At 46.1% G+C, this 13,527-nt stretch overlaps 1 protein-coding gene across 3 annotated transcripts in view; it reads right to left on the bottom strand.

Annotated features, from left to right (window-relative positions):
* Window positions 1–813: 813 nt before the first annotated feature.
* The window catches only part of CTIF (cap binding complex dependent translation initiation factor), a 175,437-nt gene continuing 162,723 nt past the window's right edge, over window positions 814–13,527 (bottom strand). For 2 of the 3 annotated variants that reach the window (XM_081942537.1, XM_081942538.1), the window contains exons 10-12: window positions 10,019–10,174; window positions 5,712–5,765; window positions 814–3,214 (exon numbers count right to left, since the gene is read on the bottom strand). In XM_081942537.1, coding sequence (XP_081798663.1) covers window positions 2,999–3,214; window positions 5,712–5,765; window positions 10,019–10,174 — 426 coding nt within the window. In that variant the 3' untranslated portion in view covers window positions 814–2,998. The remainder of the gene's footprint in view (window positions 3,215–5,711; window positions 5,766–10,018; window positions 10,175–13,527) is intronic. The other variant, XM_081942539.1, reaches the window with a different exon arrangement.

Below are 13,527 nucleotides of genomic sequence, written 5' to 3'. Positions count from 1 at the left end.
TCCAAACTTGGGAACTTTAAGACTTGTGGACTTCAACTCCCAGAATTCCCCAGCCAGGCTGGCTGGGGAATTCTGGGAGTTGAAGTCCACAAGTCTTAAAGTTCCCAAGTTTGGACACCCCTGACTTAAGGAATGCAGAGTTGTGCAAGGCCATCAGAGGGGGTCTTTTTTTACATTGACTAAATGAGGGGTGGGGTGGGGGACCATGCCGCCTTTATGATTTGTGGGCTTCAATTCCCAGAATCCCATGGTTTCCCCACCTCTGGACTAGATGTAACGGTAGAGAGCTGGTTCAAGATATTCAGAAATGTGTGTGTGGGGGAAATTCCCAGACTTTTTACACTTGGGTCAAAAACCTTGCAAAAAAGCTAATGCAGGTAAACCCTCAACGTACGACCACAATTAATGCTAACATTTCCATTGCTAAGCAAGGTAGTTGTATTTTCTCCCATTTTAGGACTTTTCCTGCCACAGTTGATAAGTTGAATCACTGCCGTTATTAACCGAGTTACACGGTCGTTAAGTGGACCTGGGTCGGTCCCCCCGTTGATTTTGCTGGTGAGAGGGGATCACGTGATCCTGGGACACTGCAACCGTCGTAAACCCAGGCCAGTTGCCTAGCATCCAAATTTTGATCACGTAACTAGGGCAGGGGTGTCCAAACTTGGGAACTTTAAGACTTGTGGACTTCAACTCCCAGAATTCCCCAGCCGGCTGGCTGGGGAATTCTGGGAGTTAAAGTCCACAAGTCTTAAAGTTCCCAAGTTTGGACACCCTTGAACTAGGGGGATGCTGCAGAGGTGGTATATCGCCCGAACCGGTAGCGGAAATCGCAGGTGGCTCCGCCCACCTGTGCCCAGCTCTATGGCATCCCATTTAGGCTCCTTTTTTGTCCCAAAGCGCATGTGCACACTCACATTTGCAAGCCGGTAGGGAAGCTAACTGTATACCACCCCTGGGATGCTGCTGCAATGGTTGTGTCTGTGAAAAATAGTCCTCCCAATTTTTTGTAAACTGCTGTTGTAACTTTGAATGGTTGCAAGTTGAGGACTACCTGTATAGCCCAGAAAATATGTGGAAGAGCAGGGGTCTCCAACTTTGGCAACTTTAAGCCTGGCAGGCTTGAACTCTCAGAATTCCCCAGCCAGCAAAGGTGTGAATTCTGCTCATTCGCATCCAGCAAAGTCTTTCAAGGGAGGATTTACAGTCACAGACCTTATCTGGCTTGGGGAGCTGCCAGGCCGATCTCTGCCAAACTTGGCAAGGAGTCTCGGAGAGTCACGAGTCAATTAAGCGAGCTAATTGTCTCCTGCAAACTCCACTCCCCTTTCCCTCCTCTTTTATTTCCTCTGGGAGGGGCCTTTCATTGTCCACCTGTGGCCTTACTCCCAAGTCGACCCCTGTTCTTTAGCTCTTCCCTTCGTGTGACAACTCTGTGCATGCGCACACTGGGAACAGGCTCCAGCTGTTCCTCTGCCTCACTGATGTCTGACTCTGAAGGCAGCTGATCACTGGCATACGGCCCTGTCCCCCTCTCTGCCTCCGACACAGAGATCTCATGAGAGCCTTCCCCAGACTCCAGGACTGGCCCACGTTCCTCCCAAATCTTTGGACCTTTGGACTTCAATTCCTAGAATTCCACTTTTTGGGAGTTGAAGTCCCCAAGTCTTAAAGTGGCCAAGGTTAGCAAAGCTGGCTGGGGAATTCTGGGACTTCAAGTCTGCCAGGCTTAAAGTTGCTAAGGTTGGAGGCCCCTGTGGAAGAGAATTATATCAGAGTCTGTACCGAATCCGACTCTTCACTGCAAACCTGTTGGCAAGACATTTTAATGGCAATAATACTTCTTGGGTGATGTTTGGCCTGGTGACCTCCTTTCCCTTCAAGACCCTTGCATGTTCTCTGCAATCTCACATCACGGACTTTCCTTTTTTCCAAAAACGCAACAGCTGGCTATCAGTTCACCTAATGCAGTCCTTCCCAAATTGTTTTTCATTCCCAAAAACCACGCATCGGAAGTCCTTTCAGCCCAAGGTAGGTTAAAAAAGACACACCCTTTCCATCCATTTCAGTGTCCCTTTTGTGATTGAGTTAATGGGGTTGTGTACCTTTATCCAAAAGAAAAACCACTTTTACCCAACGGGTGGGTTATTTACCCGGGTTTGGGAAGCACTGATATAAGAATATGTGCATGTATATATATACAGATATATATGTATACACATATATTTATAGAATGGGGAAAAAACCCACAAAGGGAAATAATATTCAGTGCAAATGCAAATACCTTCCCCCCCCAACCCCCCAGGAAAAAGGAACGGCAGAAAAAAAATTATCGCTTCTCAATGTCTAATCTAGAAGGAGGCTTCGGGGTGGGGCGCCACAGAGGACAGCTAAGGAGGAGACCAACCTTTGAAGACAGGAGGGACGAAGAGGGGACGTCCCTTTCGGCTTGACAAAAGCTGTCAGTTACCAGCATCTGGGCTGGAACAGGTCTGTCTTTGTCGTCCCCCCCCCAGCTCCCCCAAAGACATCTGCCGTGGCCTGCCTCCCGCCAGTTGGCCAATGCAAGCTGCTACAATGCTTTGAAGACCATCCGTTCTTGCTCTCCGAGTCGCTATTCAACCGGGCCGTGTTCCTCTTGAGCCCCCAACAATAGCTTGGTGGGACGTTGAGCCGATGAGCCACGGGTTGCATAAAAGGGAAACTTTCCAACAAAACCACAGCGGGAAGGAGGAGAGGGAAGGAGGAGGAGGCGGCACCTGAGGACGCGACTGGGAAAAAAAAAGACATGCTTCGCCCCGATGAACGTATTCTTAAACATGCTGCGGGCTGTCTCTTTAGCAATCGGACCACCGGACGGTCACGCCGTTCCTTCTCCAATCCCTGTAACTCGAGCGCTCCTGCGTCCTTTTAGGATATTCTGAATGTGTGTTTTGTGTTGTTTCTTTTAAAGTGCGTGTCTTGCTCCGGGCACTGGGCTGTGCCCGAGTTGCTGCCTTCAAGCTGTCAGTTTCTGGATTGTCTTGTTGTAATACTGCGTGATGGTGGGGGTCAGGGGGTTCCAACTGTTGGCATGCAGCTCAATGACCTCCAGGAGCAAGGACCGGGTCAGCATGGACTCCGAGGGACACAGCATCTTGTCGCGAGCGATGGCCAGCAGTTCCGTCATCAGCTCGGGAAGCTGTTCTTCCAGCAGCCGGCCGGCACTTTGCAACTATTGAGGAAGAAAGAAAGGCGTTCAAAAGCCGCAGACCGGTTGGCTCCCCCCCCCATGTCTCATTCTTCTTTCCGTTCTACCCCCCACCCCCCATGGGAAGAAGAGAGGCAGAGAAGAAGGCTCTGCTTCCTTTTGCACATGCTTGATTTAGTTATTGCTTTGAAGCACACGGCTCTATTAGAAATAATTATGTTCTATGCCAGGAGTGTCTAACCTTTGCCATTTTAAGACTTGGGGACCAATTCCTGGAAAGTGGAATTCTGGGAGTTGAAGTGCAAAGGTCTTAAAGTGGTCTGTTGTGGCTCGCCAGTGGCCTGCAGAGCTAGCAGCAGACTTGGACAGTGAGGAGGGAGGAACATGGGCTAGTCCTGGAGTCTGGGGAAGGCTCTGCTGAGGGCTCTGTGTCAGAAGCAGAGAGGGGGCCAGAGCCATATGCCAGTTATCAGCTGTCTTCAGAGTCAGATATCAGTGGTGCAGAAGAACAGCTGGAGCCTGTTCCCAGTGTGCGCATGCGCAGAGTTGCCAGATGAAGGGAACAGCTAAAGAACAGGGGTTGACTTGGGAGTAAGGCCACAGGTGGACAATGAATGGCCCCTCCCAGAGGAAATAAGAGGAGCGAAAGGGGAATGGAGTTTGCAGGAGACAATTAGTTTGCTTAATTGGTTCGTGACTCCTTGCCAAGTTTTGCAGATATGGGCCTGGCAGTTCTCCAAGCCAGATAAGGTCTGTGACTGTAAATCCTCCTTTGAAAGACTTTGCTGGATGCGAATGAGCAGAATTCAGTCAATTAATAGAAGGGTTTTTTGTCGGGACAAGGAGTTTGCTTCAGGCTCTTAGGAAGCCTCGGTCAGAACATAGCCATGGTTGGACACCCATGGTCTATGCTTCACATGGCCCTGTAAACTGCCATTTTAAAAACCCGAGGCAAATAACATAAAAGTTTAGGATGGTAGAAAGGTGAGAAATTCCCTAGGAGAGTCATCAGAATGGATACCAGGCGAAGAGGTGTGTATAGAAATAAGAGTTTTTCTGATGTTTTATTTTAACGTTTTGCCCACGGCACAGAGCTCTGGCGGGAGAGTTAAGAAAAGAATGGAGGGGTGGGGGTGGGGTCTTCCAGGCCAACAAATGTGTGCTATGAATTCTGCCGTTTGAATGCTTTGGATGGGTAGAGGGAGGAAGGAGGAGACGTAACAAACTTTGCAATTGTCCCTCCTCACATTGGTCCAAGCAGACCTCGGTCAACTCTGGTACATGTTTATTAAGAGTCAGATCTCCCGTTACATTTTGGATACTGAGATTGAGGGACTTAGAATGAACAATACAATGTGGACTTTGCTCTTTGTTTTTTTTAGAAAGCAATTTACAGTATGAATTTCCTCACTGGACTTTTGAGGTCTTTCTCCAAGTTCTGGCTACAATATGCCAGTTAAAAGGAAAAATAAAGGAACCGTAGTAAACATCAAATAACGCAGGTATCACATGTATACGATATCAACAAATGCCCCCTTCAGTTGGTTTTCTACATACTAGCAGTCCTCGACTTACAACCATAACCGAGCCACAAATTTCTGTTGCTAAGCGGGACAGTTGTTAAATGAGCTTTGCTCCATTTTCCTTTCTTGCCGCCGTTGTTAAGTGATCCGCTGGAGTTGTTCAGTTGGTAACAATGTTGTTAAGTGAATCTGGCTTCCCCATTGACTAGGCTTGTCAGAAGGTTGCAAAAGGGGATCACAAGACCCCGGGGAACCGCAACCGTCGTAAATGTGAGTCAGTTGCCCAGTAACTGAATTTTGATCATGTGACCAATGGGGAGGCTGCAATGGTTGTAAGTGTGAAAAACAAAAAAGTCACTTTTTTCTTCACTGTTGTAACTTTGAACGGTCAATAAACAAATGGTTGTAAGTCAAGGACTACCAGTATTCTTTTAGCAATTTTAGGCATGCAGTATCATAAAAATTCAGTTAGAACCAGAGGTGGCAATCTACCGGTTTGGACCGGTTCGCCCGAACCAATAGCGGAAATCGCGGGTTGCCCCACTCACCCGCCCCGGCTCTACGGCATCCCATTTAGGCCCTTTTTCTGCCAAAAGTTCATGCGCGGAAGGCGGTGGTGCATGTACTCACATTTGTGAACCGGTAGGGAAGGTAAGTGAGTATCACCCCTGGCTAGTACCACTGAATACACTAAACCCTAAAACTCAGTAAGTGTATTATGATGGTAGAATGGGCATAACAGAGCAGGTTTTCCAGTCTTGCCATAAATCTATAGGAAACATTTATGAAAACAGCGCCTTAGGATAATAAATATAAATAAATACTGTTATGGCTTTGAAAAGATTCTTCTAATATTACTTTCTGATTTTGCGCAGTAAAAGGGCTGCATAAATTCTTTCCCTTATAATTTTGACATTCTCTAAGGGAAAAAACAATCTTCTTTATTGAGTGAAGGAAGTGGTAGAAATAGTTTAGATAAAACATGCCGAAATATCTACCTCCATTGAGCAGCAAAGGACCGCGTCTTCTTTTATATCCTGAGATTGCAACAACTGCAGAAACAGAGAGAAGAGGACATTGAAAGAAGACCCACTTAGAAATTCTTCCCCAGGAAAAAGAACTCAGGCGTTCAAAGAGTGAGATTTCCTAGGTCAGAGCCAAAGCAGACTGCAAAGACCTACTTTATTTTGCATTCATGCTTTATTTACTCCCTTGATACACTGCAATAAATGGATTTGCAGGTTAGCTTGATATTCACCCTCTATTTGAATTCTTTCCATTTTAGATAGTTAGTAATATCTAATTTAAACGGAATGCTCTGGCATTCCATAAATTATATATAAAATGCCACATGAATGTCTTTTTTTTTCTCATTCAGGCTGAAATCTGGAAAAAGAAAAGGCATTTGAAAAGAAAACCGATTTGAGTCCAACTGTTCTTTTTACTTACTAAGAAGAATATTCTGAAATCAAAACAGAACTTAACAAAACAGCACTAATTGTGGTGTAGAATCACTCAGAATACGCACATCAGCAAGATGCCAGGAGCAAATCATGGCACGTGAATCGTTGTACAAATTATGACTCTTTGGGGCAATGATGTCATGAAACACAGGATGTTCTTGACTCCGATGCCCAAGCAGAGCAGGCATTCTTAACCTGGCTCCTGCAACCTTCTGCCCCCTGAATTTGTCCATGTTGACTGGGAACGTTAGGACTAAGTTTGGGCAACACACCTGAGTCTTAAATGCAGGTCAACCAAACACCTTTTCTCTGGGCACAGACAATGCTCAAACAAATAAAATCCTATGATAGGTGAATGCGTTGCTCTGATTTACAGAATATGTTGACGCAACCAGTTTAGTGTGTTGTATACATCTAAGGGACGTGGTGGCTCAGTGGCTAAGACGCTGAGCTTGTCGATCAGAAAGGTCGGCAGTTCGATAGTTTGAATCCCTAGCGCAGCGTAACGGAGTGAGCTGTTACTTGTCCCAGCTTCTGCCAACCTAGCAGTTCGAAAGCATGTAAAGATGCAAGTAGAAAAACGGGGACCACCTTTGGTGGGAAGGTAACAGCGTTCCGTGTGCCTTTGGTGTTAAGTCATGCCGGCCACATGACCACGGAGACGTCTTCAGACAGTGCTGGCTTTTCAGCTTTGAAACGGAGATGACTGCTGCCCCTAGAGTCGGGAACGACTAGCATGCATGTGCGAGGGGAACCTTTACCTTTACCGTATACATCTAAGGTAAGAATTGCACATCCAATACATTGGGCAGATCCTAGCTTACGACCTCCTGGAGGAAGGCAATAAGACAACTAAAAGGACACGGCCATGAAAAAGCAGAAATAGAGATGGAAGGAGGATCTACCTCAGGTTAGGACCTATCCAAGAAAGAAGGGAATAGGATTTCTCCACTTTCTATGCCTGAATATGGATTCAAATCTGGGACTTCGGCTTCTGGTCCAGCACCAGCACCATTATCTACACTGGAGAATTCTGGGAATTGTAGTCTCATTATATCTGAGGTGATGGTTAGTTGGTGGCAACGTGGGTGAAAGTAAGCACTGAAGCCATTTTTCTCCAAGCAGCACCTTGTTGAGGAAATCTAGCCCTGATCAAAAAGGCTCCCATGTAGAAGTTGTGTTTGGTGTAACATCCTCATCCATTGCTAACCTGGCTTGCTTTTTCAGGCCATGCCTACGACCGAACGCAAGTCCATCGCTTTCCAAGAACGGAAGCCAAGAGGAATGGAATTTTTATTTTTTAAAAAAACAACAATCAGTGAAACCAAACAAAGCAGACGAGGCCGAAATGACTCAGGCAAAGGCTTCTCATGGCGACGTCGCTCTTAGACTGTCTGCCTTCAATAATAGCAAACTCATGACCCAGTTGGGGGGGAGGGGGGGAAGAGAGTGGAGAGAACGACAGAGAACAATTTTCCATGTTTTTGAGCTGCTTCTTGTGAACTTTGCTGTGGTGACACTGAGGGGGATTATTGGTAACAGAGATGGCTGAACAAAGGTCTTGTTGAAACCTCAAGCCAGGCTGTCTCTATGTTGGTGGAATCAGAGAGTTTTAACAGAGTTGGAAAGGGAGCTTGGAGGCCTTCTAGTCCAGCCCCCTACTAAAGCAAAAAAAAAAAAAAACCCACCATACCGTATTTTTCGGAGTATAAGACGCACCTTTTTCCCTCAAAAAAAGAGGGTGAAAATCTGAGTGCGTCTTATACACCGAATACAGCATTTTTGACCTCCTGAAATCCTGCCCCCTTCACCAAAATGGCCTTTAGGAGGCTTATGGAGTGCTCCTGGGGGTGGGAAGGGCAAAAGAAACGGTATAGGGTTTCCTGCCTAGGCAGGGGGTTGGACTAGAAGGCCTCAAAGTTCCCTTCCAACTCTACTATTGTATTATTGTATTAAAATGAGCAAAAAATGGGCTGTTTTTTGCCCCCCAGCCCCCAGGAGCACTCTACAAGCCTCCTAAAAGCTATGCATGCCCCCCCTTTTTTTGCATTTTTCGCAAAAAAGGGCCATTTTTCGGAGGTCTGCAGAGTGCAAAACCTTTTTTTAAAATTTGCCTCTTCAAAATCTTGGTGTGTCTTATACTCCGAAAAATACAGTATACCATTTCAGACAAATGGTTGTCCAATCTCTTCTTAAAAACCTCTGGGGTTGGAGGACCCCCAACTTTTGAAGGCAAGCCATTCCATGGATTGATTTTGCTCAACGTCAGGAAATTTTTTCCTTAGTCCTAAGTTACTTCTCTCCTTGATTAGTTTCCATCCATTGCTTCTTGTCCTGCCTTCAGGTTCGTTTTGAGAATAGGTTGACCCCCTTTCCTTTGTGGCAACCACTGAGATATTGGAACACTGCTATCATGTCGCCCCTGGGCCTTTTTTTAAAAAAAAATAACTTTGGGCTCTAGGAGATGAACCTTGATTAGGTTTATCTCCCAGAGCCCATAGAAGAGTTGATGGTTCTTTGGAATTTATATCTGTCTCCACCAGGGTTCACCCATAGCAGTGACAGTCATGTTTGAGAGTCCTCAGATGTAGTACGTTTTCAGCAAAAATGTTGTAATTTGAGGTCACATACAGTATCTATAAATGCTACATATGACCATAAATGGTGGCCAGCTGCTGAGTGCCCCAAATATGGTCATGTTACCATGGGATGGGATGCTGGCCATTGGAACTTCAAATTCAGGTTATAAGAAGCTTTTGGGGGAGGGTCTATTGTGACTTTGAATGGTCACCAAGTGGCTAATCATAAATGAAGGACTACATATGAAAGATTTCCCTTAGATTAGGGGTGTCCAAACTTGGGAATTTTAAGACTTGTGGACTTCAACACCCAGAATTCCCCAGGCTGGCTGGGGAATTCTGGGAGTTGAAGTCCACAAATCTTAAAGTTCCCAAGTTTGGACACCTCTGCCTTAGATGAAATGCTAGGCCTTAACCAGGCACGGAATGTTGTGTTCTAACCAATATTGTTTTGCCGCATTTATCAATATTTATCGGGTGCTATATGAATTCTTCTTTTTCAGGCAATGGCATCCCCAAATATTGTTTGAAGTGCACCGCAATTTTATGCATTCCCAATTGGGATTGTTGTGGCCCACCAGCAACCAGCAGAGATGGCAGTAGATTCGGACAGTGAGGAGGTTGGGGAGGAACCTGGGCCAGTCCTGGAGTCTGGGGAAGGCTCAGATGAGGGCTCTGTGTCGGAGGCAGAGAGGGGGCCAGAGCCGTATGCCAGTTATCAGCTGTGTTCAGAGTCAAACATCAGTGAGGCAGACAAACAGCTGGAGCTGGTTCCCAGTGTGTGCATGTGCAGATGTGAAGGGAACAGCTAAAGAACAGGGGGGCGACTTGGGAGTAAAGCCACAGGTGGATGATGAATGGCCCCTCCCAGAGGAAACAAAAGGGGAGCGAAAAGGGAGTGGAGTTTGCAGGAGGCAATTAGTTCACTTAATTGGTTCATGACTCTCTGAGACTCCTTGCCAAGTTTTGCAGATAAATCCTCCCTTGAAAGATTTTGCTGGATGTTAATGAGCAGAATTCGCAGTAAATTAATAAAAGGGTTTTTTGTCGGGACAAGGAGTTTGCTTCATGCTCTTGGGAAGCCTTGGTCCAGAACAGGGGATCTTGTAAGAGAGGAGACCCCCCCAAAACACAAAATTTTCCAGAGCTGACACTGGCAGGCAAATCTGCTCCCTTCATTCTTTTGTCAAAAGCGCTCTGTAGACAGTGATGGATAGTATAAGCAAGGAAGACAGGCCCTCCTCCACTCCCAACCCGACTCACCTCCCTGAGGCAGGTGTAAATGGGGCAGACAAGGACACGGAAGGGCTCCCCGGTGCTGCTCCGCATGGTGCCAAAGACTTCGCAAAGGAAGGTGATGAAGCCCAGCCAGTGTTCCACGTCGCTCTGCTGCAGCTCTTCTCGCATCGTGAAATCTTTCTGCACAAAAGGAAAGAAGGCAGAGAGAGGGGGGGGGGGCAGAAGAAAGTCAGACAGCAGCCGCTGCGAACAAAGAAAGATCCACCCCCCCAAACCAAGAAGAGGCGGTTGAAGTGGCCCTCGGTGAGAGTCCAACTTTCTGAATTTAGTGAAATAATATTTTTTGTTAACAAAAAAAAAAGAGACACAGTAGTAGAACTAGCAAAACAAGGAGCAGGTTGTGTTGGAACCTGTCACTCTGATGCACTTGGAAGAAGCTTGGAACGGGGCAACACCTGACTGCCAGAGACAACTTCTTGCCTCTTTCTTGACAGCATGATGGACGTGGGTGGTACTGAATGTTTGGGTGACTTTAGCCTAGTCTACAGCCCTGGGATTCCCAGCAGTGCCCTACCCAGGTTCTAACTGGCTTCACCTCTGCTTTGCTTTCAAAATCGCTCACTGGGGACCCACAGAATATAAGGCAGACCATTTCTTTTACATATAAAGTAAAGGTAAAGGTTCCCCTCGCACATATGTGCTAGTCCAGGGGTCGGCAAACTTAAACACTCAAAGAGCCATTTGGACCCATTTCCCACAGAAAAGAAAACACCGGGAGCCACAAAGGTCCTAACCGGAAGTTCAATTCTGGAGCTGACCGGAAGTTCAGTTCCCCCACCATAGAGTCTCCTCCTAGCGCGGTGTACTTTTTCCTCTACCGGTCATAACCGAAAGCCCTATCAATTGTGGAGACAACTGGAAAACCCTCCTCTTGCCATAGAGTCTTCTCCTGGCGCACTGTGCTTCTCCCCCCCCCCCACACTGGAAGCTTGTCTCAAAATTGTGGCGCTGACGGGTGACGGAGCTGCAGCAGAGGGAGAAAAGAGCCACATGCGGCTCCAGAGCCACAGTTTGCTTACCCCTGTGCTATTCGTTCCCGACTGTAGGGGGTGGTGCTCATCTCCGGAGAACCAGCACTGTGCGAAGATGTCTCCATGGTCATGTGGCAAGTGGGACAAGTAACGGGAATGGGAGCTCAGTCGGTAGGGATTTGAACTGCTGAACTGCTGATCGACAAGCTCAGTGATATATCTCATATATAACACTTGACTTATAGCTGTTCAGTTAGCAAACCATTCCAAGTTACAACAGCACTGAAAAAAGTGACTCACACAACCAGTCCTTGTACTTACAACCAACCCCATCCCTATGGACACATGATCAACACTTGGGCTCTTGGGTTCAACAGGCATGATATTGCAATGGTTGCAGCATCATGGAGTCATGGGATTGCCACGCGGTGACTTCCCTAGCCAGCTTCAGACAAGAAAAATCGATGGGAGAATTGGATTCAGTTAATGATCGCATTAACAATTGCACTTAACAAACTTTGGCGATTCACTTAAGAACCATGGCAAAAAGGTTGTAACATGAGGTGCAATGCGTTTAACAATTACATTGCTTAAGGAATGGAAATCCTGGTCCCAAATGATGGCCATACATTGAGGGCTACCTCTGTATGTATCTATGTATGTATGTATGTATGTATGTATGTATGTATGTATGTATAGATAGATAGATAGATAGATAGATAGATAGATAGATAGATAGACAGACATAGATGATAGAAAGATAGATAGATAGATAGATAGATAGAGATAGACAGATAGACAGAAAGACAGACAGACATAGATGATAGAAAGATAGATAGATAGATAGATAGATAGATAGATAGATAGATAGATAGATAGATGGATAGCTAGATATAGATGATAGATAGACAGACAGAAAGACAGACAGACAGACATAGATGATAGAAAGATAGATAGATAGATAGATAGAAGATAGAGAGATAGAGATAGAAGATAGATAGAGATAGAAGATAGATAGAGATGATAGATGTATAGATGATAGACAGGCAGACAGACGATGGATGGATAGAGATTTTACACAATTTAAATAAAAACAAGAATATAAGAAATAAAAGTAGAAGAAAAAAATAACCGTCAGATAAACATACAAGCAGTAAGATTAACACGAATATAAAGGAAGAAAAAAAAAAGAGGGGGGGAGTCAAAGAAGCAGCGTCTGATTTTCTTTACAGCAGCTAGGCACTTTTTTCCATTTTACCTACTTTATATAATCCCTTTCTTCCCATAGTCAACCGTTTTTAATCAGAGCTTTAATCCAGAAATCCCCAGTTTGTTTTTATCCATGTTCAGCAAACAAGCTCATGAAAGTTTTCCTATCTTTTATAAAAAGGACTCATTGTTCTGTCTCCAATCAAGTAGGTCAGTTTTGCCATTTGGGCCAATTCTGCCCTCTTCACCGTCCACTCCTCCTTGGTGGTGGTGGTGGTGGTGGGAGGAACAGAGCTATTTCCAAAGATGTCATCCTCCCAGCAGCAACATATTTGTGGTTGCAGCTATTTTCTGCTGCTGGGACAAACTAGCCAAAGCTTTATCCAGGAGATGTTTTCTGCTCCTGCCTGGGATTCAATTTGGCTGCTGGACTTTCAAATAAGCGTGGCTAATTTCTGCATGCCTCTGTTTCCTCCTGCATTTATTTCTGAAAATGCAAGCCTCGGAAGTGAAGCTCTGCCAACCAGCAGCCGCATGGTTCCTTTTAAAAATCTGCCCTGGAAGGAGTTTCTTGGGTTGTTCAGCCAGCAGGAACTATTCAATACCCCAGTGGTGGGATTCAATTTTTTTAAACTGCCGGTGCTGTGGGCGTGGCTTGGTGGGTGTGGCATGGCTTGGTGGGTGTGACAGGGGCAGGATACTGCAAAATCCCCATTCCCTCCCCACTCCAGGGGAAGGTTACTGCAAAATCCCCATTCCCTCCCCACTCCAGGGGAAGGTTACTGCAAAATCCCCATTCCCTCCCCACTCCAGGGGAAGGTTACTGCAAAATCCCCATTCCCTCCCCACTCCAGGGGACGGATACTGTAAAATCTCCATTCCTTCCCCACTCCAGGGGGAAGGATACTATAAAATCCCCATTGTCTCCCCACTCCAGGGGAAGGATACTGCAAAATCCCCATTTCCTCCTGATCAGCTGGGACTCGGGAGGCAGAGAATAGATGGGGGTGGAGCCAGTCAGAGGTGGTATTTATTGGTTCTCCAAACTACGCCATGTAACAGAGGGAGCTCCTGTTACTTGTCCCAGCTTCTGCCAACCTAGCAGTTCGAAAGCACGTAAAAAAATGCAAGTAGAAAAATAGGGACAACCTTTGGTGAGAAGGTAACAGCGTTCTGTGTGCCTTTGGCATTGAGTCATGCTGGCCACATGACCACGGAGACATCTTCGGACAGCGCTGGATCTTCGGCTTTGAAACAGTGATGAGAACTGCCCTCTAGAGTAGGGAACGACTA

Source organism: Natrix helvetica, assembly GCF_964273705.1.
Source record: "Natrix helvetica genome assembly, chromosome: 2".
Lineage (NCBI taxonomy): Eukaryota > Metazoa > Chordata > Lepidosauria > Squamata > Natricidae > Natrix > Natrix helvetica.
Note: the sequence above shows the minus strand (reverse complement) of the source record. Positions and strands in the feature narration are given on the sequence as shown.